General features: G+C 43.2%; 1 protein-coding gene across 3 annotated transcripts in view; it reads right to left on the bottom strand.

Moving 5' to 3' along the window:
- The window catches only part of slit1a (slit homolog 1a (Drosophila)), a 98235-nt gene that overhangs the window by 73623 nt on the left and 1080 nt on the right, over positions 1-23532 (bottom strand). For all 3 annotated transcript variants that reach the window (XM_059359214.1, XM_059359215.1, XM_059359216.1), the window contains exons 2-4: positions 10874-10945; positions 8505-8576; positions 6935-7006 (exon numbers count right to left, since the gene is read on the bottom strand). In XM_059359214.1, coding sequence (XP_059215197.1) covers positions 6935-7006; positions 8505-8576; positions 10874-10945 — 216 coding nt within the window. The remainder of the gene's footprint in view (positions 1-6934; positions 7007-8504; positions 8577-10873; positions 10946-23532) is intronic.

The raw sequence follows: 23532 nt of genomic DNA, 5'->3' as shown, positions 1-23532 counted from the left end.
CTAACAGCTCATAACCAGAGATTACACACAGACACTGTAGTCTTCCTGCAAAGCTCCTCACACACGACACTTCCACATGATGATCCAGAGCAGATATTGTTGATTGAAACCCCAGATCTTGAACCGGACCATAACGAGATGGACAGATGCACTGAGTGAAGGAAACACCTATTGCAAGGAGATTGCACTCTATTAAGCTTGTGATGAATGGGCTGGATTTTTTATTCTGATGGCTGCATTCATACTTCATGCTGCTTGACTGTACAGAGCCATTACGCACACACATGTCAAGTGAGCATGTGTTCATGCACACACAAGCAGGAAACCCAACTAGAGCTATATGGGTTGTTATTCCTGGCCGGATTTGCAGCATTCCACAAGCCCCTGCTTGGAGATTCCAAAGAGTGAGTGTGTGTGTGTGTGTGTGTGTGTGTGTGTGTGTGTGTGTGTGTATGTGTGTGTTTGCACATGTGTGTGAGGACATGAGGGCAGTCTTTTCCTCCTGTGTGTGTCAGTTCCAATCTGGACCAGGCAAAGCCAGCCGTCACAGAGGCAAACTGTCGGAGGAGGAGGAAGAGGAGGAGGAGGAGGAGGAGGAGGAGGAGGAGGAGGAGGAGGCCTCCTTCGGCGGCTCCACGAGTGAAATCCCTGTGTGTGTATACTCATGACGGATCTAGACCACACTGTGATGTCTTATTCATGCTGTATCAATTCATAATGACCAGCCCAGTCCCCAATGTGAACACACACACACATATGCACATGTGTATGACTGGGACGGTCATCACAGAAGAACTTGTGTGTGTGCGTGCCCGTTGCTTGTACGAATATTTAGAGCATCAGAGCTGGTATGGGTGAGTATGTAGAGCAGTGTGTACCAGACGCTGGACACAAACACACACACACAAAACAGCACTGATGTCCGGGCGCTTTAGTGTGAATATTTAACAAGCCTCAATCCATCTGTTCCATTATTCATGAGGAAGGACACAGAATCGTTAGTAAATATAAACACCGCTGTTTCTCTCCTGCTTTCGCCACGTCTCTGCTCCTGTCTTTTGCACCTCTAACCGTCTCACTCGCTCCTCTTTGACTGTCTTCTTCTTCAGTCTGTCAGGTTTTTTTTCTCGCTCCCCTTGTGCTGCGGTTGTGAATATTTCAGATGGTGGAGTGGTTTTTAAATTACCCTCTTTTGGCTTTCGCTCTCCTCACATGGTTTGGTCTGCATTTCTCTCTCACACACGGTCCGACTCGTAAAGAAAACAGCGACAAGCCATAAAAGCCACTTTTACCAGCTGACAAGGACAGGGCCAGGAAGAGGGGCAGGGGCAAGAAGTTGAGGCCTGCCTGGTATTTTTTCGGTTGGCTGCCAGGTCAGGTATTTAATGCTTCTGCAAAAACTCCATCCCTGCATCTAGAAAGTTACAATTTAAATATATACTATGTACATTTAGTCATTAAGCAGACGTAAGTGCATTAAACTGCATTAAAACTTAACCTGTGTTATTTTATTGAGTTGTATGCTTACATTACCAAATCTAGTTATCAAATGACTCCAACAATTTTCAAACCTATATCAATTTTAAGTTAACAGTTCGTTTCATTTGGTCACCTCTCAATGACGTCATATCCATGCGTCACCGTTGTGGTTGTCTGCCAGAAAATGTCAAAAAATTGATTTTTTAAAATAATAAGCCTCATTTTTACAATACACTTTTCAGTTCTTGGCAGTTTTAACTATATATTTTAATCGGAAGAAGGATTTTAGTCATCGGACATCTGGATTTTAAGTTCTGAGAAACAAGCTGAGCAATTGTTAGCTGCAGCTCTGCTCTCAGGCTCTCCAGCACGTCCTGTATCTGCCAAACAGCACTGAAGAAACACTGATATTTAACGTACAAACTACAAACTGCACTGGAGGTATGGACAAAAAATCTTTAGTTGATGATGAACTTCAGCTGCACTTACATACACCAAAGTTTCCAGTTTATTCATAACTACATTGTGAAGGTTTTCACTGAGGGGTTTGTCCAAATATTATTACACAATATTATTTTGTTCCTAACAAGATGACGAAAATAGATTTTTTTTACGGCTTTTGACAGTATTTTCTGATAATTATTAATTTATAAAAAGAGATATTATTACATTATATTATTATATATAACTTTGAATCTAACATACAAAAAAAAATAAAAGCTTTGAAATATGCTTTTTCCAATGTTCAGAAGCACATATTTAATGTGTTTGCACCTAATTTGCATATCTTAACATACAATTTCAGAAAACTTATTTAGAAAAATATTGTCTTAATGTAAATAACAAACTGGGGAAGTTTAATGGTGATATCTATAAGTTATAAAAAATAAAAAACCCTATTCACCTGCAGTGTCTCGCCACCAGTTTCTCTTATGCATGCAGGTATTTTGCTTTCATTTTGTTTAAAGTGAACTTTACCCAGTTTAAAGTCTCTGCTGTCAGTGTTTACTTTGTGTCAGACAAACTGCAGTCAAGAAATCGGGATGAATCCCGTCAACAGCAAAGAAACCTCCAGATGAATGGAATGATGGGTTGCCATGGGGACTGCTGCCAAGCGGGGGCCCAAGTGGTCCTCTGAGGGAGTGAGAGAGACCTCGCACGTCGAGGCAGGTCATTCATAAGCAGAGACAAAGAGAAGGAAACGACAAGACCAGCTCAGGCCATTAACAGCCTGCCAGACACACACGCATGCAAAGACGCACACACAGCGCGGTATTATACAAACACTTATAAACAGTCAGAAAAAAAACACATTCACGTCAGTCTTTCAACCAGTCATACACAGAAAGTCAAAAGTTGAAAGAGTTAATTTGCGGGCTTTGTGGCACAAACAGTCTCGGTGCACCAGATCGAGTACAAGCCAATCAATCTGCAGCAAATGAAAAAAGGGAAAGTACTGTATATTTAATGGCAACAAAGTCAAAAACAAGTGGGAATACTGAGACAGAGAGATGATTTATAGGTTTAATGATAGTGCACATTATTTATTCTAGATCTCCTTCCCTCGAACAATTCTTTCTTCTTGCACTGAGCTACCGTTCCCTAAGCATCAAGCGATCAACAAACAGAAAACACAGCATCCCTCCAACACAAACACAGAACAGGCAGCTCTGCATCAACACATAGTCGAAGCCGCTCTTTTATCTACAGTCAAAGCCATATAAAGAACGTAATCCCTTGTGTGTGCCTGCCATCCACACATTAGCACACAGAGATGTAATTATAGCGTTATTCTGTGTGTGTTTGTGTCTAATTAGTGTTATTTACATTTTCCCTCTTTTTCTCTCTCTTGTGAGTGTGCGCATATGCATGTGTGTCACCCAGCCAGCAATTCAGCGTGTTTGTGTATATCAGCATACCCGTCGTCAAGCATTAACACGAAAATGAAAAGGAGCATGAGATCTCTTTTTCAATCCTCTGCCAGGGTTTCCTCAGCTCCCCTGTAGTGCAGGTACTACCACACCCTTCCCTCCTCCCTCCTCCTCCTCCTCCTCCTTCATACCTCCCGGGGAGATACACAAGGGGAAATCTCTCTTCACCGTCCCCTCACCCCACCCAAGATACCCCACGTTAGCCATTAATGAAAGCAACACCCCTTCAAACAAGCCTATGTTGTTGCCGGCATTTGTTTGTGGCAGTAACAAGCAACACGGTAATCAAAAACCGCAAAATACCCCTTCGCCCCCTCCTCCCTCAGCCCCCCATTCTGAGCCCAAACCAGATGCTATTCCCCGGGGCCAGCTATCAGGCTAACTGCTCTGCACTCCTCCAACTCCGTTCACCTATCCCTCTTTTTTTTTCCTCCATCCCTTCCTTCCTCTTGCTCTCCCACTGCGAAAATGCACTAATTACAGACATGGATGAGTAGATTACAGATCTGAAGTGCAGTGGAAGTGGGATGAGGAGAAGTCAGGGGTGGTGGGCTGGGGGCAACAGGTCGTTAACAGTGATGAATGTAACTCTATTTTCACTGTTATTGTTCACTGATGTTCTGCGCAGCGACTCTCACCTCCGCGCCGCCGTTCCCATGCCTTCCCGTCAATGCCATCCATCACAGGCAGCTTTAACTAACTCTAACTATCTCTAATCATCTCTAATCAATTCCAATTATCTCTGCTCTGCCCCTCATGCATCAGTGTCTCTGGTATCTCTCAGGAATGGGAAGGGAGAGAAGAGCGGGGGTGTAGATAAAGACGTAGATTCTCAGAGCAGAAAGCAGAGCATGCAGCCTTGTAAAATATGTGTGCGCTACCTCAATGCTCGTACATTTTCAATCAAACTTCAGCAGATTTATTACAAAGATAGAAACAGGGATTGTGTTGATAAAACATTATGTTTAAAATAAAGCATTTATCAAAGAGTTTAGTCCAAATCAAGCATATTCCTAAGTTGAAAACATAATGGGTCAATTTAAGCATTTTCCAAACTTTCAAGACTTCTACTTTTTTCTTTATTAGTGGGTTTTAGAAGCCACTTTTTAAAATCTGTGTGCTCGCATTAATTCTCCATCTTCCCTTTGTAGTGGAAACTCATTACCCCGTTAACTTAATAACTGAATGAGAGTCAAGTGCTTAAAAACTCCCCACAAATCAAAACCCCTCTGCTCATTTAACCAACAACCTTTTATTAACCCGGCTAGCTTTCCCTCAAAACTTTAATGAGAGCAACGATCTCATCTGCTATCCCTCCCTCCTCCATCCCCTACGTCCGTCTTTCTGTTTGTCCTCCCAGCGGGACGTCTAAGACAAATAGCCACTTTGTTATACAAAGCCGTCTCCAGAATGAGCAAAAAGAGAGAAAAGAGGGCAGTGGAAGAGACGAAGAGGAAGAGTGTTAAAGGTATAGAAAAAAAGGGAAGGGGGGGCAATTAATCCTGCGTCCAAGAGAAGAAAAACCATCTGGGTTAGTGCTCCACCTGAGGGCAGCGGGCTTTTAGATTAACCTCTCTTGTTAGGATCATAAAGGCAGACCCTAACAAGCCCCGGTGAGGACTTTGAGCAAGTGCAAAGACACACACACACAAATGCAGCCATAGACTCTCTTTCTCTCTCTCTCGGTCATCCTGAGACACACACACACACACACACACACACACACACAAATACGCACATTAAATAGCGCAAAAGTCTTCCTCTGGGAGCTAAGAACCTTTTAAGTCCATTAAAAGCTGCTGGCGGGAGTGAGACAAGGCTGTAACGTAACCGCATCCGACTGGAACCAGAACCCACATAGTGGCCCAGACACACCGCTCAAGAGTTAGGAAACACATTAGGAAAAAAAAGCTTTGTCTTATTCTGCTGTTCCTGATCCCACGCTACCAGACCTAATTTTTAACAAGCACTAGAAGTCTTTCATAAAGTAGCAGCTGTCAATCAAACACAGGCACCATAAAGATTGCATTATTTCCAATTCCATGGCTCTGGATTGTACATTTGTTTTAACTGCTAAAGAATGTATGGCACTTCCACACCTAAAAGGCTTCAAGGTCCATTACAGTTCTCTTTTATCCAGCCATGGATAAAGAACAAACTAGTGTATACACAGACACATAACGAATCGATTAAGCAATGTTAAACAAAGTCTCATTCTCCAGAACGTGGCAGAAAAGTCTAGAGGTTTAGAATAATGAGCGTGAAGTTAGATTGGATGAAACAGGGGAGCTGTGTTAGCACAATCCTCTGGCTGTTGGCAGAGCCCGCTGCTCCAGATGGACTAATCACGCTTGTTCAAGGCCATCCGCTGGTCTGGAAGGCCTTGCTCTGCTCTGTGTCTGTTCCAGCTAGACAGACAACTCACTGCTGCTCAGTGTTAGCGAGCCACAAGCTAGGCTAACCTTGCCCCAAAAAGGATGACGCTTTGCCCTGAGGCCCTACAGGTTGGTGGGTGACGTGAGGAGATAGTTGCAAGGAAGTGACAGATAGATTCAAGATGGTGTTAAACATCAAACGCAAGATAAACAGATGGAGGGCTGAGGCTGGGATCATGGGTTAGTAGTACCACTATGTGGATTGAAGGGAGGGAAATTATTTTTCCATGTCCCACTGTTTCATTATTCCCAGATGCTCCAGGTAATCTGAACTGGAATTATAGGGGCTGGAATGATCAGCTAGCAACAGGGACACTGATTATCTCAAAGACAGGGGGAAAAAAAACATTGAGTCTTGTTGCAGATGGGAATTAAAGTTTAGCATGACTGTGGGATTGTTTCACTGCATGGGGCACATGACTGTAAGGATGTGTGGGTGTGAGACAGTGTGGGATTGGCCTTAAAAAGTGGAAGCCGAAAGAAAACTGTGATCACACTTCTCATTCATATAATAGATGTATATGAGTCCACTGACAGACAAGCTTTGGGGACTTCTCCTGTGATATAAAACGACCTCATTAAGTAACACAGACATTTTTTCACCTTGAACAGAGTTCAAAGTCTAATGTGTCCATCAGTTCTGGTCCCAATGTCACACCAACTCCCTGTCACCAATGGATTCTCTTGCAGACAGACTAGCACAGAGGAACTGCAGATGCCTTGGCACAAAGGCCCAACGATGTGCAAAGAACTCAGATTTCCACTCGTCCAGTCTCACAGTGGAAACCACAGTGTACATTTCACATACTTCACCTAATAAGTTTGAATTTTAATGAGACCTGATGGCAGTCCAGCAAAGTGCAGGTGAAGCTTAATTGCTCTTTAATGTTGTTTAAACCAAACCAAACTGAAGCCACTCATCAGACTTATTGAAACCATGCTGTGCAGTATATTTTTGTAGCACATATGATCTCTGAGCAACATTGGTGGCTTGCATAATAAAGAAAAGACAAAGAGAGATAGCGTGTGCACTGACAGTGTGAAGAAAAAGTGTGTGCTCACTTGAAATAAAAAAGTGAATGTACTTACAGTCGAGACAGGGCAGGGTTCTTCTGAAACAGCAACTCAGGAAGCTGCTGCAGTTGATTACGGTTCAGCCGCCTGCGGCAGGGAAAACATATGATCAACCGGTGAAATTGTGTGTGTGTGTCTTTGCATGCGTGCCCTTGTGTAGGCTGTGAATAATTTCTGCTAGCTGCCGTAGAATCGGCTTAGCCACAGGCTATTGTGTTTCAGTGCGCTCTGAATGTCACATAAATATCCAACTGAAAGTTCAGGGGAATTAAACTTCTAGTCAGAGGCAGCGCCGTAAATTATCTCTGCACAGTTAAATTACGATGCTGCGCCTAGTAGAATTCAGCGCTCTGCTGACTTTCCCAGAGAAACAGAATCACAACATTCCCATTTAAACAAGTGAATTACATCCACCAGTTATCTGAGCATGAGCGGATTTTATCTGGGCTGAACTATCAAAACAAGATGTTTCTAAATAAAATGAAGAGAAATGGATGCGCCTATTCAAGCCCAAGGAAGAACTGACAGGAATGGTGGTTGGCAACAGACTCCATGTCAAACAACTAACGTCCAAGACTGGCAGGCTTTATGCAAATACAACAATTAAGTCAATGAGGAACAGACTGTTGCTAATCTGTTGGAAACCACAACTCTCTTCTCCCTGAATGGCCCATTGGAGGCACATGGGAGTGAAAGCAGCGGCTGTGGCACAGAGAGGCTACAAATCTGAAAGGCAGGCCGCTGCCATTCCTTCAGACACATTCAGACAGATGTTGGGACCTGCGCCACTCACTGTATACACTGAGAGGAGTGCTTGGCCAGCTGAGGTGGAGATTTAGTGCGTAATGGGCATTAATGGTCTGCTGCCGCTCCGTTCACACTGAACTGTACCTGCTGGTGGGTTAGTGGCTTTTAAACATTAGAGAAACGAGCCGCTTAATTTCCACATTGGTCTGGCACATGAATATGTCTACCCAATGTTTGGGATCACTTGAATATGGAGGAGGAGGAGGAGGGGAGGCGTGCTGTACATGGCCTGGAGTTTGTTAATGTAAATTGTTAATGTGGGTTTCAGATCGGGGGAAAGTCTTTATAAGTTAACCACTATGTGTGCATGACGGCATGTGTCCATAAAGTCATCTGCCGCGCAGGTTTCCATGTGGGTAGCACTATTGATTTGCTAATGAGCTGGTTGAGGTGTGGTCGACCGTGTTTGTCTGTGTGTTTTCCCAGCCGGTTTACAAGCTGTTGAGGAGACCTGGTGCTGTCCAGATGAGCCAGGGTCTGCGGTGGGGGAGGCCTCTTAAGCCCACATATCCCACTGAGGGCATTCCTGTCAGGCAAAGCTCATAAAAAATACTCCCAGCCCACGCTGTACCCTCTCGGCACCATCCGACCACAATGGAATGACAGGGAAGTGCCTCACACTTGATACACCATTTATACTCGGTTCCTCCTGTTAGTCTCATTACACTAATACAAGTACTGAATACAGATCAGGAAAAGGATTTTCTTTTGAAGTTCAAGTTTAGAAGAGAAATAAAAATGTGTTATTTGTGGTCAGACAACCATGGGTGGTACTCACAGTCTCTCCAGCTCCTTCATGTCATCAAAAGCCCCACGCTCGATCACAGTAATCTGATTCTCCATCAGCTGCCTGCAGAGAAAAGACAGAAAGAGAGCTTTAGAGACGATGTGATACAGTGTGGCTTTGACTTTTTTACGAGTCTGTAAAAGGTCATTCCGGCTTTAACAAAGTAAAGGGGGCTTTGGGATTTGGGTGGTGGGCCTTCTTGCAGTGGCTATATTCAAACTGGATGCAGTATATTCAACACCTCTCTCACACACACTGACACACACTGACACACACACACACACACACACACACAGAGGGCAGTGGTGTGGACTGAGGGCACAGTGTGGAATCTTGGCAAAAGACGCAGGAATAGCAGCCAGGAAAGTTTCTAAGGTGGCTCAGAAAGTGTGGGTCCGGGCTCTGGTGTGGTCCACTGGGTGTAGCGCTGGGTGGAGACGAGACGAAAGGTAGGCAGGGGGTCAGAAAGTGTGAGATGGGAAACTGAGATGTGCTCCAAGGTTTTTACAACTGGCACAATCAAGGGGAAAGTTGCTGTGTGTGTGTGTATGTGTGCCTGCTGGATAGCACAGTTGGCGAATATCAAAGTTATCAAAGTTGCAGGCAGTACATCAAGGCTATTAGTCATACACAAACAAACAGGGATGCACACAAACATACAGTACACACACACAAGCAGGAACACATCCTTTCCTCACCTACACTGCCAAAGCTAATGCACAAAAAAGAGGCTTGGATGGTTTTGGAAGTGTTACAATAACACAAGGCCAGGAAGGAGAGAAAAGCGTCCAGCAGCTTTAGAAGCAACAAGAGCTTTCCTTCATTACGTATACAACTGTTCTGTGTTGAAGGCAACCTCTCATGTCTCCTGTGAGGCCACGCCGCGCTGCAACTCAGCAGTCTGGGCTTCCTCCCCATCGAATATAAATGCTAATCACTGTTCGCACTCCATAAACATAGAGAGAAAAGTGCAATTCACCTCCGATCTCTGTCTCATGAATTTAGATGGAAGTGAAAAAAATCGTGATGAGTACTTTTGAACTGAGGAAACTTTTTTTTACAGACAGTCTGAGGGTATGTAGCCTTCAGTTTTTCTGATCTCTTTCTTTCTACTTTTCCCCCCAGATTGTTTCTCTATTGTTCTGTGTTTCCTCACAGCCACAAACACACACACTGCTGATGAAGACCAGCCAAGCACTGAGTGCCAGACAAATGGCGGTAAATCAGCTGTGTTGATTTAAGACTGACAGGATGGATGGCAGCTGACTGTAAAGATAAACCTCTGTTGCCGTTTGGCTCCTTCTGAGGGTTGCCCAGGGGTCAGAGGTCAACCTGCTGTTAGTCTTAATGCTGTGTCACCCCCCGAGCACACAGAGACAGACTTTTTTTCTGGTTACACACACAGACATATCATGTACCACCATGTTAATCATGCATCATGTATATAGTTGGCAGAAAGCTATGTGGCTTTGTGCATGTGTGTTATGTGTAGCACAGTGGTGGCTGTGAGGGAATCAGTGGCTTTACAGCAAGGGAAGTGCTGTCTTTAGTACCCCTACAAGGAGTTGTTTCCTTCTTACTTGCTGGTGACAAGCTGCCGACATGAAGGCATTTAACCTCCATGTGGTGGTGCAGAAAAGGGGGCATGCATAGGAAGACGAGAAGGGACAAGGAAGGAGCAGTGGGTAGAGAAGGGGAAGAAAGGGGGATGGGCGAGTAACGATGAGGCTTGAAAATAGTCAGGCTTTGCTGGGTAGTGGGAATTATGTGCAGCTTGTGGTACATTTAAAACATGTACAGGTCTACACAGCTTCCCCTCTGGCAGTGTTTTTAACACCTATGGCACTACTCACAAGTGTGTGTGCTCACATGCTCACATACTCACATAGAGACACTTTTACAACTACTTTAATACCTGAAGTCACAAGTGCTGTTTAATTTCAACACAGAGGGAGTCAATGACTTCACCTGAATGTGTTAACTGTGCTGAAAGCCTATTTAGGGCTGGCGCTTGTGTACACATTACATGTTGATGTGTGGGAACAGAAGGCAAGCTAGTGTGTGCACGTCTAAGGGACAATAAGTGCTACTACAATGTACAGAATACAGCGAGAGAGACGTCCATTACTTCGCTAGCTGCAGTCACTCAGTAGCTTAATGTACTCTGGAGTAGCACTCTTGACAGAAGCATCTCCACTTCACTGGGTTTATGCTAATTTGAGCAGCAAGTCTGTACAACTTGTGAGCTGCGAGGTTAGGTACAGCTCAGTTATGCATGAATAGATAAACTCAGACACGGACATGCACCACGGATACACATACAAACATCGCATCATCACACATGAACATGAAGTACTTACAGAACTCGAATGTACTTGAGTCCAGCGAAGTCACTCTTGGTGATGCGTGTGAGGTTATTCCCATTCAGCTCCCTGCAAAGACAAACACGCAAACAAATATGAATAATTAACCTTTATTCTCCCTGTGAACCTGTTCAGCCTGATGACTAAATGAGCAGACTGGCACGGAGACATCTTTTTCTACTGATCCCTGAGTCAAAAGCTTATCTGGAGTTTGCAATATTCAAACAAGATAGACAGACACATTGAGTGCCTCAAGCTGTTAGCTGTTTGCTAAAGCATGATACTGCTGTAATATGCTGAGAATGTCTTTAACTGCTGGTGATTTTTAATGAAATGCAAATTGCTTTAGATGTTAAATGCAACATATATTGACATGTGGAATTAGAAAGGTTGTGTTAGAGGGAAGTTCATACTCATTTCTAATTCCACTGGGAAATATTAAGAAGTCCCATTAAAATGGAAGCTGCATTTGAGCTGCCTGTTTGTCTTTCTATTCCAGCCTTCTCCCACCAACACCCACAACCCCCCCTCTCTGTCTGCCCTGTCCTTCTACTATTGGTGAGGATTAGCAGGAGCCAGCGGAGGGGATTTGGGCAGGGCCACAAGGCCAGAAAGCTAAGTGCTGTGGATATAATGGGAGCAGCCTCCCTGCTGAGAGCTGGCCATCGCTGCAAAGGAAGGGAGGGACAAAATAGTTGAAAAGGAGAGGTTTTGAATTTACTGTTGGGTTCTTACAAGTTGACCATCATCTAATGGCTGGCAATAATTCTTTCCAAAGTGCCGTGTATTTAATAACACTAATTGACCCTTCACTAAATCCCGCCGTCTTTTGTTACTGTTGCAAGGCAAGGCAAGTCAAGCTCTCACATTCAGCATGTCGATATGGCATTTTCAAAGATGTCAGTGAGAGATATTCTAAAGGAAATAATCACAAATCACTGGAATACTACTTCTGAAATGTAAGAAAGAGGTAGACAGAAAAAAACACAAAAAACAAGAGCTACACTCACAATACAATTTCTATTGGGCATGAAAAAGACGTAAAAATCGGGAGAAAAGCTTATCATTCCTTGACAATTCACCGACAATGTTCTTGCCCAGCAGGGTAAGTCAACATAGTTTTATTTTAAGCAAAGGTTTAATTATGACTCCCTTGAAAGCCTTTAGCTATATGCTGTTAGCAACATGTGCAGAGCTTAGCATAATAAGCTAATGAGCAAGTGCGTGAGTCATGCTATATACTGCTGTGTGAACACGCAACAGGCTACAAGTCATTTTCAACAGAAGCTGGTGACATAAAGCTACAAACTGATGCCAAATAAAGCAACAAACTGATACCCGACACTGTCACTGCATGACAGGCGTGACGTGCTATGAATCAAAGTTGAGCTGGGCTCAACTTTTTTCAGTGCTCCAACTACATGGTGAAGGGGTCGGTCAACCAATCATACGTTTTTGTTTCACTTAGTTATTATGGGAGTAACATTACAAAGTACCCCCACAACGTAAATTTTTAAATGCTCAATGACTAGTGTTAGCTGTAGTGCTATTTAAGTTAGCTGGTGCTACACTAGCTTTCTGTGTATTGCGGTGCACACAGGGATGCAGTAGTGCAGCTACATGTGATGCGTAGCAATGTAGAAGATTCATATTTAACCTCAGTAGCAAGAAAGCAGGCAAATAACGCAAATGTTTCTCTGTGCTACTGCACTTCCTAAGTACTATGGGTCTACCCAACCCTGACTCCCCAACCCCCCACCCCAAAAGCACAACCAAAAAACTGGTTCAAAATCTTCGCCGAAAGCGCTGGTCTCTCTCCCTCAGTCACTCTCTCCTTCTCTCGTCTAATGACCACTCCAGGGAATGTAGCGCTATGCAGTACGAAAGAGAACGGTCATTACAGACAGATGGTGAGTGTGTGTGTGTACGTGCATGCATGTGTGTGTACACAGGTGCATCGACAGGCCAAGCGACAGGGCCACGGGAAATAAATAATGGACTGGGCTTCATTAGCCTGGGCTCTGATACACACACATGTGGTGCTCATTACAGGTGCTTACGCAGATAGGCATACACGCATACACCCACACACACACTTCTGGATTCCCAATGTCTTATCTTCAGGGTGGTCATTGCTGATGACTCCCGGAGGACATTAAAAAGTAGAAAGATAGAGGAGGAGAAAGCGGAGAAAGATGGTTAAAGTAAGGGGTAGCAGGGGGAATATGTGGAAAAGTGACTCATGTAAACAAGTGAAACCACACTTTTCTCCTCCAACAATGAGGTCTTGCTGTATCCTGTAATAAGAGACATGCCATAGTTCCTACTCTGGAGTTGACTAATCAAATTGGTTATGCAACATCTCACTGTGTTTTATTAGCTGAGATCTGGTAACTGAACTACATTTAGTATTCCTGGAAACGATGATGCATTATCCTGCTGAAAGTATCCATCTCAAAAACCATATTGGCCATGCACCTGTTCAGCAATGCTGTGACATTTAGGCAACGCTTAAATGCCACCAGCAGCCTATGATGTTTCAGCTAGTCAGAATGCACACTGTTTATGACATATTCTGACCTTTTCCATTGACATTTTGGAACAGAGTCTATGCAATGTTTTCAAGTGCTTGAAATTGCCCAGGTGATAACCAGGTCCTTTAAAATTGCCCAGGTAATGACATTCCCACAGTGACTCATCTGCTGCAAGGACTGAAGTCTTGTGCATGTTGACGTGACCTTCTGAAGTAAACCGTTATATGAAATCCACTAACCCAAGCATGCCTTTTGCATAAAAAGGGGAAGCGTTCCTTATAAAGTGGGGCACTGGGCTTTATAGTCCATATATAGAGTTAAAGCTTCTGTTGTTTGACCCATCTGAAGATGTCTGCTGACCCATGGGAGTTAACTGTCTCTGGAGAAACTTGCCAAGTTACTCCACTGTCTGTTTGGATGCTCTGTTGCTCCGGCTGATGGAAAGTAGCTGGGATTCACATCAGCATTAGACCGGGAAGTAATTTTTGCATGCACACACTCACACGGTAGTGGTATACACATGGTCTGTGACTCTGGTGTTCAATTCTGCATGAATGAACAAATCTAGGTGAACCCAAAAATAAAAGGCAGACTAAATTTGTGTTCTTTTCCAGGTTTTTGTAATGGAAACAGCCCGGTTACCACAATAAGCTAATCAAAAGAATAAGGTGACTGCTACCACTAGCTGAGTCAATGTTAGCTGTGCTAACTTTCAAAATCACAACACAGAATATACACCTGTGGACACCACTTTATTTCAGGTCACATTTTAGCAATAATATACTGTCCAAATGAGACAACAATAACAATAAATAAGCAACTTTCATGTTCTGTACGGTAAAATAGCTGTTTTTTGTTAGTGGAGTCTGGTGGCTTTCAAGAGATCGACGTAACCGCTTAAGTTCCCCGTTGGAAAAGGCTTTCTGACAGCATGGATACAGTGTAAAATACTCTGTTGTTGATCTTCCACTGCCTCGTTCTGTTATGTGTTTGTTTGTATTACTGTGTGACTTCTGGTCTCGGATTAAACTAAACAACTAAACTAAACAATATATCTGCCCTTTGATTATAGAAAGGTAAGATAATATGGACTCTCGACATGCATAAATCCTGGAGTCTTCAGTGAGTGGTGTTCGTTTCTGTGTTGATCCCACATCTAAATAGGGCACTGTATGCCAAAGTAATATAAAATGTCAATGCCTCAAAGTAAAATCTGTTGTTTATTAGTTACAATATCAGTCACTCCTACTCTCTTTGTTTTACAATCAAAGGAGACTAAGCAATGGCTTTGGCACAGCAGCAAAGGCACATTTGTCCCTTTCAACAGATGTGTTGTTGTACTGACTTTGTGTGGGTTTTCACATTACAGTACTGCAGTATTACTTTAGAGGCAGAAAATTATTAGGTATAACTCCCAGTTCCTACAGCAGAGGATTTCCACCTCCAACTGCTTCAGTCAAATCCATTCTATCCTCTGGAAACTCCTGCAAGGATTCCCAGCGCTGACACACTTCCTGGAGAGCAGGCGATTTATGACATCACTATCTAATCCCTCTTCATCTTCCGTCTCAAGCTGATTGATGCCTGGGAGTACTTCCTGGTGCACCTTCCCTCGGGTGGACACGCGGCAGCTATGCTCCACCGCTCCACATCTCTATAATTCAAAGGGGCTCAGAGCGCTGCTACAATGCTGAAAAACTCATTATGTTTATTTCTGCCAGCTGCTGGGGTCCCTCGGCTGAGGGGGACCTGGTTCGAATTGAGCAACATTACATGAAATGAAACCCCAACACAAGAGGGAGGATAAGCAAACAGACCGGCTCGCTAAGGTCTGCGAACAGACACGCTCACACAGATACAAATATCCACATGTGCTCTGTTTCTTGCACACATACACAAAGACCATATAAATATACTGTATCAGGGAATGAACACAGGCACACCTACTGGCATGTACACAAACAGTGCCTGTGGGAAAGGCAATTGAGTTCTGCTGGGAGTTGGCCAGAGCAAAAGAACATAATGATCAAAAGATAAAACTACTGTTGGCTGTGTAGCTTTTCACCAAAATGATCAATTTATGCAGAAACACTGCAGAGCTGAGATGAATATAGACACAATGGGACATTATGTGCTAGCAAAAAGTCATATTGATCAGATCACACATCTCAACAGTTTTGTGAAGCTGCCCATCTTATTTAATCAGCTAAACTGCTGCCACACCTTTGACTCTTGAGGGAGCACTGCATTTTCTGTCTCACTCCTGGGGGCAGACTTGATAGGCACTATTTGTAACAACCTTTAGTTAAAGGTAGCATTTCTGTATTAAAAAATACATTATCCAAAATGTTGTCAACTTTGCAATTTGCAATGCAAATCTGTAATTTTATTCAGGAAACTGGTGCATTTAATTTGCTCGCCTGTCAATGGCTGAATTTTGAATTGCTACAGCAGCTAACTGAAGGTCTGTGTACCCCCATCTCAAATAACATAACATGCATAAACTATTGTTTTGATTGTGATTGTGTTTAATAGTCTTATGCTTGCAGCCACATAACTAACTCACTGACAAAAAAGAAGGCAGGACAAGAAACAATGTAGCAAACATGACTACAGGCTAACAAAAGCATTTCACAAGTTGAAAATAGTACACCTTTTATCAAACATTTAATTCCCTGCCTTAACACTCACGCACTCACACTCGCAAGGACAAACGAAAACAGCAACATGATAATCCTTTATCTAGAGGTCAGACTGGACACTGGGGAATCTTGCTATGTCAAAGTTCACTCTAAACCACACAAGGTCAATAAGTCAGGATTATGCAAGGAAGTAAACCCATCTTGTCACCTTCCTCTTTCAAATGAAACCTAAATGACTTATCAAGGTGCTTATCTTTTGCAGTGCAGTCATTCTGTATCGCTGCTGTGAGCGCAACAGGACCATTTGTCCTGAACAGCTTTAGCCTGGCAGGGAAGACAGAAGCCAGCTGATTGAGGATCGGTGGCACAGTGCTTTCCACACTCCTCGCTGTGGAAACAATCTGATGATCAGAAGCCTGAGGTCTCGTACAGACAGAGCATGGATGCTCATTAACCACAATCACACACTGGTAATGCTGTTTGACCATACCAGTGAGCACCCTCCCTAATGAATGAACTGAACAGGTTGAGAAGCTGCGGAAGAGTGAAGAATTCCTCCTCCAGACTCTACGACATATGGACGTGACAGCCGTGAAGCACGCAGGAGGAGAGAAAGGGGGGGAAAAGTAGATAGAGTCTCTGAGAGACAGAAAGAAGACAGAGTTGCTCTGACACTGTTGTTAGCTGCCTGAAAGCAACGGTGTGGAGCAGTGTGGTGGAGTGTTGCGAGTAGCCGCGGGGCTGACGGGCTGTCTGGGAAACGTCAGTGTAGAAATGGGGCCTGGTAGACTATGAGGAGAAAGTGACCTACATACTAGTTGGTCCAACAGGCTACGGAACCAGGCAGGTACCATGTGGGCTCCTGCACAAAGACAGAGAGACTGAGAAAGTGAAAGAGAGAGAGAGAGAGAGAGAAAGCAGACCACCATGACCAAAATAACACACTCTTAAACGCAATTGGAACACTTCTATCCACACTAAGAGGTCGGATTTCTGTGGAGCTTGAACAACACTCCCTCTCCATTGAAATGTAGCTTTCATACGAGCAGTTAAGGCCCTCCACTGTACATTTTTAGTATGTGTGTCTGTGTGTATCAGCGAGCATCTAAGTGTGTGTGTGTTCGTGTGCAAGAGAGTGTCTGCGAATGTTTTCCCAGCTCCTAGGCTCTTCAAGGGCTATTTACCATTTTGATTCTGCTCATTCAGGCCTCGGGAGCAAGATTACTGGTAGGAAAGGTAAACATCAAGCAGATCTTGCACATGCATTGCATACAGACGTGCACACACACACAGACATGCATCCGCACACACATAACCTCTTCTCAGACCCCTGACCTGTGCAGGGTCTGCATCTTGCAGAGCTTTTCTAATTTTATAAACAGCTACAGGTAAAAGTCAGGGACCAAAACCCAAGCATCTGTCTTTTGCTGTTTTTACCCGGCCTTCACACCGCAACAACAACCTTGCAGATGCTGCTGTAAGCAGAAACCAGACAGATAGCAAGAGATACTGCAAGACGGGAAAGAGGAGCCACAGAAAAGACAAGAGAAGAAAGTAGCATACAACCACTTTCGGATCAAACATGGATAACTTATGACACGCTCAGGCCGAAGTGAATCAATTAAACATCTGTTCCAGTGTTCCTGAACACACACAGGGCTGTAGTAGAAGCAGAGACTGAAAGGTCTTTCATGGTTTATGTCTGTAGTTTGTTCAGTGACAGACACTGAGGTTCTGTTGTGGCTTTAAGTCCCGCATGAAGGCATTTAGGCTGTATGAATGTGTACTTTGACTGTAAAGTGTATCATGTGGATGAAACATCTGCTCTGCCACATCTATTATGTTTCAGTTATTCCGCACACAACACCGAGAAGACGTTTGCCTGACAGATGTGCGCTGATGACTGGTAATTTGATGGATGCTGCATGTGTGCTCGGATCTGTCTGTTGATCTCTGAGAATAAAGAGTTGTTCTATGCGCGGCCCTATCCCCCCACTGAGCTCGCTGATATCTGCATTCCTCCAGCTCTTTAGCAAGATTAGTTCATCTGCTAGCAGACATCCCCCACTGCAAAAGCCGGAACGATCAGTCAATTAAGTGATTAAAAAAAAATCTTTGTGGAACTTTTCTGACAATCAAGTAATCATTTTGGTCATATTTCTAGCAAAAATGCCAAATATTCACTGGTTGGCTTAAATGTGAGAATTTGATTTGTTGCTATAATCTTATATTATTCCAGTGGTTTTGACTGTTGGTTAGAAAAAACAAGACATTTGATTCATTAACTCATTTTATGTACAAAACTTTTCATAGAATAATTTAGAAAACAGACAGATTAATCAATGAATCTTTTTTTTTTTTAATTAAGACCAACAGTAAAACACCCATAGTGAAGGTAATCCACCTGCATTAGGGCGCGGGACAATTTTGGGCCTGGACGCAGGATTCACCCTTTTAACTTGCCACCTGCATATCTGCACAATTCACACAAAAACTGTTCTGATAACATAGTTCTCAAGCCAAGTCATCTGATCCCCTTTCATTATAAATAATGTAAAACACTTTTTTAAATACAAGCATAAAGTTTAGTCATTATTATTTTATATTATTATATTATTTCATTATCAAAAATGTGTGCCCTCGGAGAATTCTGGGCTATTGTAGCATAATTAAGGACATGCGTACTGCCAAGTGATAAAATAACAGAAGAGTTAGATGGCTAGCGAAGCTTTGAGTCAGTATATGAGAGAGGTTGAGCTATTGAGTACAAGCTGATTTTAGAAACAAAAAATTAAAAGAAGCAGCCATGAAACAGAATGAAAGATGTCCAAAAATAGGCCATTTCTTAAAAAAGGACAACAAAGCCAGTACTAGTTGTTCCACTGAGCTAAAGACACAAAGTTAGCACCAGTGTGCCATCCAGAAACGTGAATTAATTTATGTTGGTGCCTTTCCAGGTTATGTCTACATCTGTTTTCAGGAGTGCTGTCACTAATGTTTATGTCAGGTTAACTATGTCTTTCACTATCTTGGCCTTGCAATAAGGACTCCACTTTTATAGCACGGCAGTCTGATTTTCTAGTAATAATTGAGGAATAGAGTTTAATACACTACTGACATTACATTATGATAAGTATGATTGTGATAGCTTCGCTTTGCCTGTGTTGCATTGGGGCCAGGAGCTACCTCGTTACGCTGCTGATTAACTTAGCCAACTTCAATAGAATACATTAAAACTCTCAAATGTTAAACTAAACAGATCACTGATATGATAAGTGTGCAGACTGATGCAGATCTCAAGTGGCCCTTGAATCTGGATTGCTGCCAATAATTTCCTCTCAAACTTGTATCACATCAAAAGCACCTTGACTAGCGTGAAATGTGGATTATGAAGGCGTATCTACAACATCAGGAGAGTGTTCACTGATGTGCATTTTAAACACACACACACACACACACACACACACACACACACACACGCACACACCCTTCACTCTTCATTGCCAGCTTCTTACCGGCTAGCCAGGAGGGTTAAAAGGAAAGATGGACTTCTGAGAGATGAAAGGTGATCTAGGTGGATTCTCCAAATTCGATTTTCACGCTCTGCTGAGATACAGCCACTCTTAGATAGGCGTGCAAAGCAATCATGCATGTACACTCGCATATGCACATGCTCACACACATCATATATCAGCATGTCAGATGTGCACAAGTTTAAAAAAAAAAGAAGAAAAGAAAGAAAGAAAGAGCATGCATTGGTGTTGGAAGGCATTCTTTCACACATACACATCCCACATTGATGGGGTCATTTCTTAGCTCTCATGAGTGCAATCACACACTTCCATAAAGTAGCTGCAGTGTGAGGTGAGCTTAGACACACAGCAGCTGGCTTTGATGCTCAGCAGACTGTCATCACTCTGTTTAGACAAGCAACACACTTATGGTGCATGTATGTAAAATGGAAAAAGGAGACTGAATGATTGGACCAATTGTAAAGTAAACAACACAGAATGCCACGTGAACTTCTCTGGCCTACAATACCTACAGTACTGCACAACAGACTCACAAGACTAGAGCAACACAGATGTACGGCCACCCGATTTTATCTACATATACATTTCCATTGTTATTGGCGTATATGTTGTCTGATATGAACATTTTTACAGAACATATAAAGGATGAATGTGGACAATGCTGTGTTTTTGAAAATAAAAAATTAAAACTTCTCTCCTCAGATGGCTGAAAAGTCTAGAATTACTCCTTCAAAGATGGTGGTGTAGACAATGTATTGTAGGTATAATGCATAATAATTACAGTAAAATAGTCTTTAAGTGCGTTATTTGTGTAGGAAAACAGCCTTCGAAGTACCTTCGCATCGTCATACCAGTGCAAAATCTTTGCACAATCCACATGAGAAAGGTCTATTTTCATTCCGGGCCCAGAAATTCAATTTATCTACTGCCATATCAGTAACAATGTGAATTTTCCCCCTCTAAAAACAGAATCAGTCTGAAAAATCTTATATCGACTGGACACTCAAGACAGCTCACAAAATGCTGAACTCCGCTATAGCGATGTTGTCCCCATCAGTACTCAGTACAAGAGAAAAGACCACAGCTGTAGCAAAGGCAGTAAATTGAAATGACTGAGTCCCAGGCCTGTAATTTCACAATCCTCCACTGAGCATAAACATTCTCTGAATGATCTTCATTCCAGGCATTATCACTCCTCACAGAGTTACCGGCTATGAGGATGGATATATTAGACTGTAAAAAAAAAGGGGGAAAAAAAGAACTTGAATGAATTTCAGTGTGCCTCGGGGATAGACCTGTTTTGCCCTTCATAATAAACAACATAATCTTGTTAATTCATTCATTAGCTTTGTGGTGGAGTTACACATCTCTTCACTCCTCTCTACGCAGTAATCCCTTCATTACCACCTCAGTTACTGTGCCAGCCTCGCCTTGAAGGATCTTCTCATCCTGCTCTCGACCCCCACAGCTCCACCCCTCACCCCACTTCTTTGTCTTTTCCCATCTCGTTCTTTCCACTTTAGTCACATAGCCAGAGTTGGCAGGAAGTGGGCAGGCTATGTTCAGTCTTGTCAGGGTAAATTATGGATCAGGTGGCCGGTGAGCTGTCAGTTGTACCAGCTATGTGGTGGTGCCAAATACACCGCAGGCATTCCCTGGCACATGCACACACACCTACAACCCCCCTCCCCCCCACACCCCCCCATACATAATCATGGTTATCAAAGCAAGGGAGCCCCTCATCTCCACCCAGCACCAAACCTCATGTGTTTTCATCTAGCATTACATATTTACCACACGCATGCTCACATATGGAGGCACATGCTCAAGTTTATGAACAAACACAAGTGAACATCAGATTTATACAGGCATGCACGACACAAACACACACATATGGTGTGCAGCCTCCTTCTCCCATATTCTGGAGGAGCTCCAATGTACCCCCGAATCGCAGCACAGGGTATTATCTGGCACAGAAAATACATCAATACTCTTTTTGCTCTTTGTGCTTTTTGCAATTACATGAAGGTGCACACACACATACGGCTTCTCCAGTTTTGCAAATCAACTCATTCACAGATGAGACACACACTTAATCTAAACAGCAGGGCTGTTAGAGATAAAGCAGGGAGGGAGGAGGGCTGCAGCTTTGGTAATTACCTGTCCACCGAAAAAGCTTAACTAAAATCCTTTACTGGTCACTTTAATAAATAAATTTATTTGTATCAGCATAACCTGATATCAGTGTAATTTTGCTTCACCAGATGAATAAAGAGAAGGAAGAAGAAAGAGGTGAGAGAGAGGATGGATGCAGAGAGGGAGCAGCGGGGGAGGGAGCGGCCGGTGGCCCGTACGAGGCGGGGTGTGATTTTAATACGTGCAGCTCACAGTCTCATTACAGGCTTCAGTCTGAGGAGTGCAGGGGTCAGACCTGATGCAAACCCACACTGACAAGTGCAAATGGGATTCTGCTGTCTGTCTCAACACCCTTCACACACACCCCACCCCAGAAACGCACACTTTCGCCTAAAACCAACCCCCTCCCTCTCGAACACACACACTCTATCTCCCAAAAGCATCACCCTGTATACGTTAACACAAACACACACATATGCATCCATATTTATACAGCAAAGCAGACTGACAAAGTAAAGTGCAACGTCTTCTACTTTGTTAGCTTTCTCAAGTCTGCATCTGCCTTCCTTCCCAACACTAACACTACGCCGCCTCCTTCCATTAAAGTCAGGCAAGTACATTTTGCAGTACTGAAATGTTTGCAATTTAAATGAATTCCTGCAAAGAGAAGGTTCCGTTAACATTTTATCCTAAAGACTAAGGCCACCAACTTCTGGGACAATTCTATAAAAACATGACTTACTCATTACTCATATTTGACCCCAGTAGCGGTTAGAGAATTTCTTTCACATTAACACACATTTTTCCAAAAGTGTACACATAAATCTTGCTATGCACATGGGACCATCATGTGGCAGGGTGGGCTGCGTTGACTTGCACAATCACCTTGATGAATCACCCTATGTAACGGCCTGCAGAAGACGATAGACTATTGTTAAGTGGTGCCTCTCTGTGGGGACTGGCTACCTTCTCCATGACCTACACACACAGCTAATACATGCACCACCACACACACACACACATCAAAAAAAAAGGGCAACGACCCAGGAATAAATTACACGTGACCTTTATACGCATCATGTTTAAAATGCAGCATCCTGAGTGTGCTAGACGTGCTTGAAAACATCCAAAGATGTTACAACGATAAAATCCTCTGCTGTACATGACCTTATGAATGCACAAACAACTTTTAACACAAAAATGCTCTTGAGTGAAGGGGCAGGGTATATTTCCAGTGTGAATGGCCATTCATGTAAAAGGAAACCACAAAATGACCGTGTTTCCTCTGTGCTTCAATGTTGAACCAGCATGTGCACATATTGCAACCCGGAAACATGCAGACCGCCAGGCAACCAAAAAAAAAGGTGTTCTTAGAAATTAAATATGAAAAGCATAAAATATGCAGCTAGCTCCCACTATGCCAACGCTGCCTCTGACACAGGCTTTCTCTCCTCCATTCCCACCGCATGTTTTATTCAGGACTGATATTCTAAAAGCTGAAATAGAACAATCTATTTCCCCTTGCACTCCTCACTTCTGATTTACCGATGAATATTTCAGAGGAATGTCAGAAAAGACAGAGAAACTCCACTCTGCAAGCCGGCGTCTGCCTCAACTCTCCCTCCATCTCCCATCCTCCCTCCGTTTTACAAGACAGCTACGTGATACTCGTGCAAGACTCACTTAAGTAACAGATTTGCTTAATTTTCTACATGATTTAACAATTTGTGAAGTGAGTGTTTCAGGGGCATGAGAAGGGGGTGAGAGGGGAGTCTTTGGCCCAGGAGTGGAGGAAAGTGAAAAGGGGGAAA

Source organism: Centropristis striata, chromosome 20, assembly GCF_030273125.1.
Source record: "Centropristis striata isolate RG_2023a ecotype Rhode Island chromosome 20, C.striata_1.0, whole genome shotgun sequence".
NCBI lineage: Eukaryota > Metazoa > Chordata > Actinopteri > Perciformes > Serranidae > Centropristis > Centropristis striata.
This window is presented reverse-complemented; position numbering and strand designations above follow the sequence as displayed.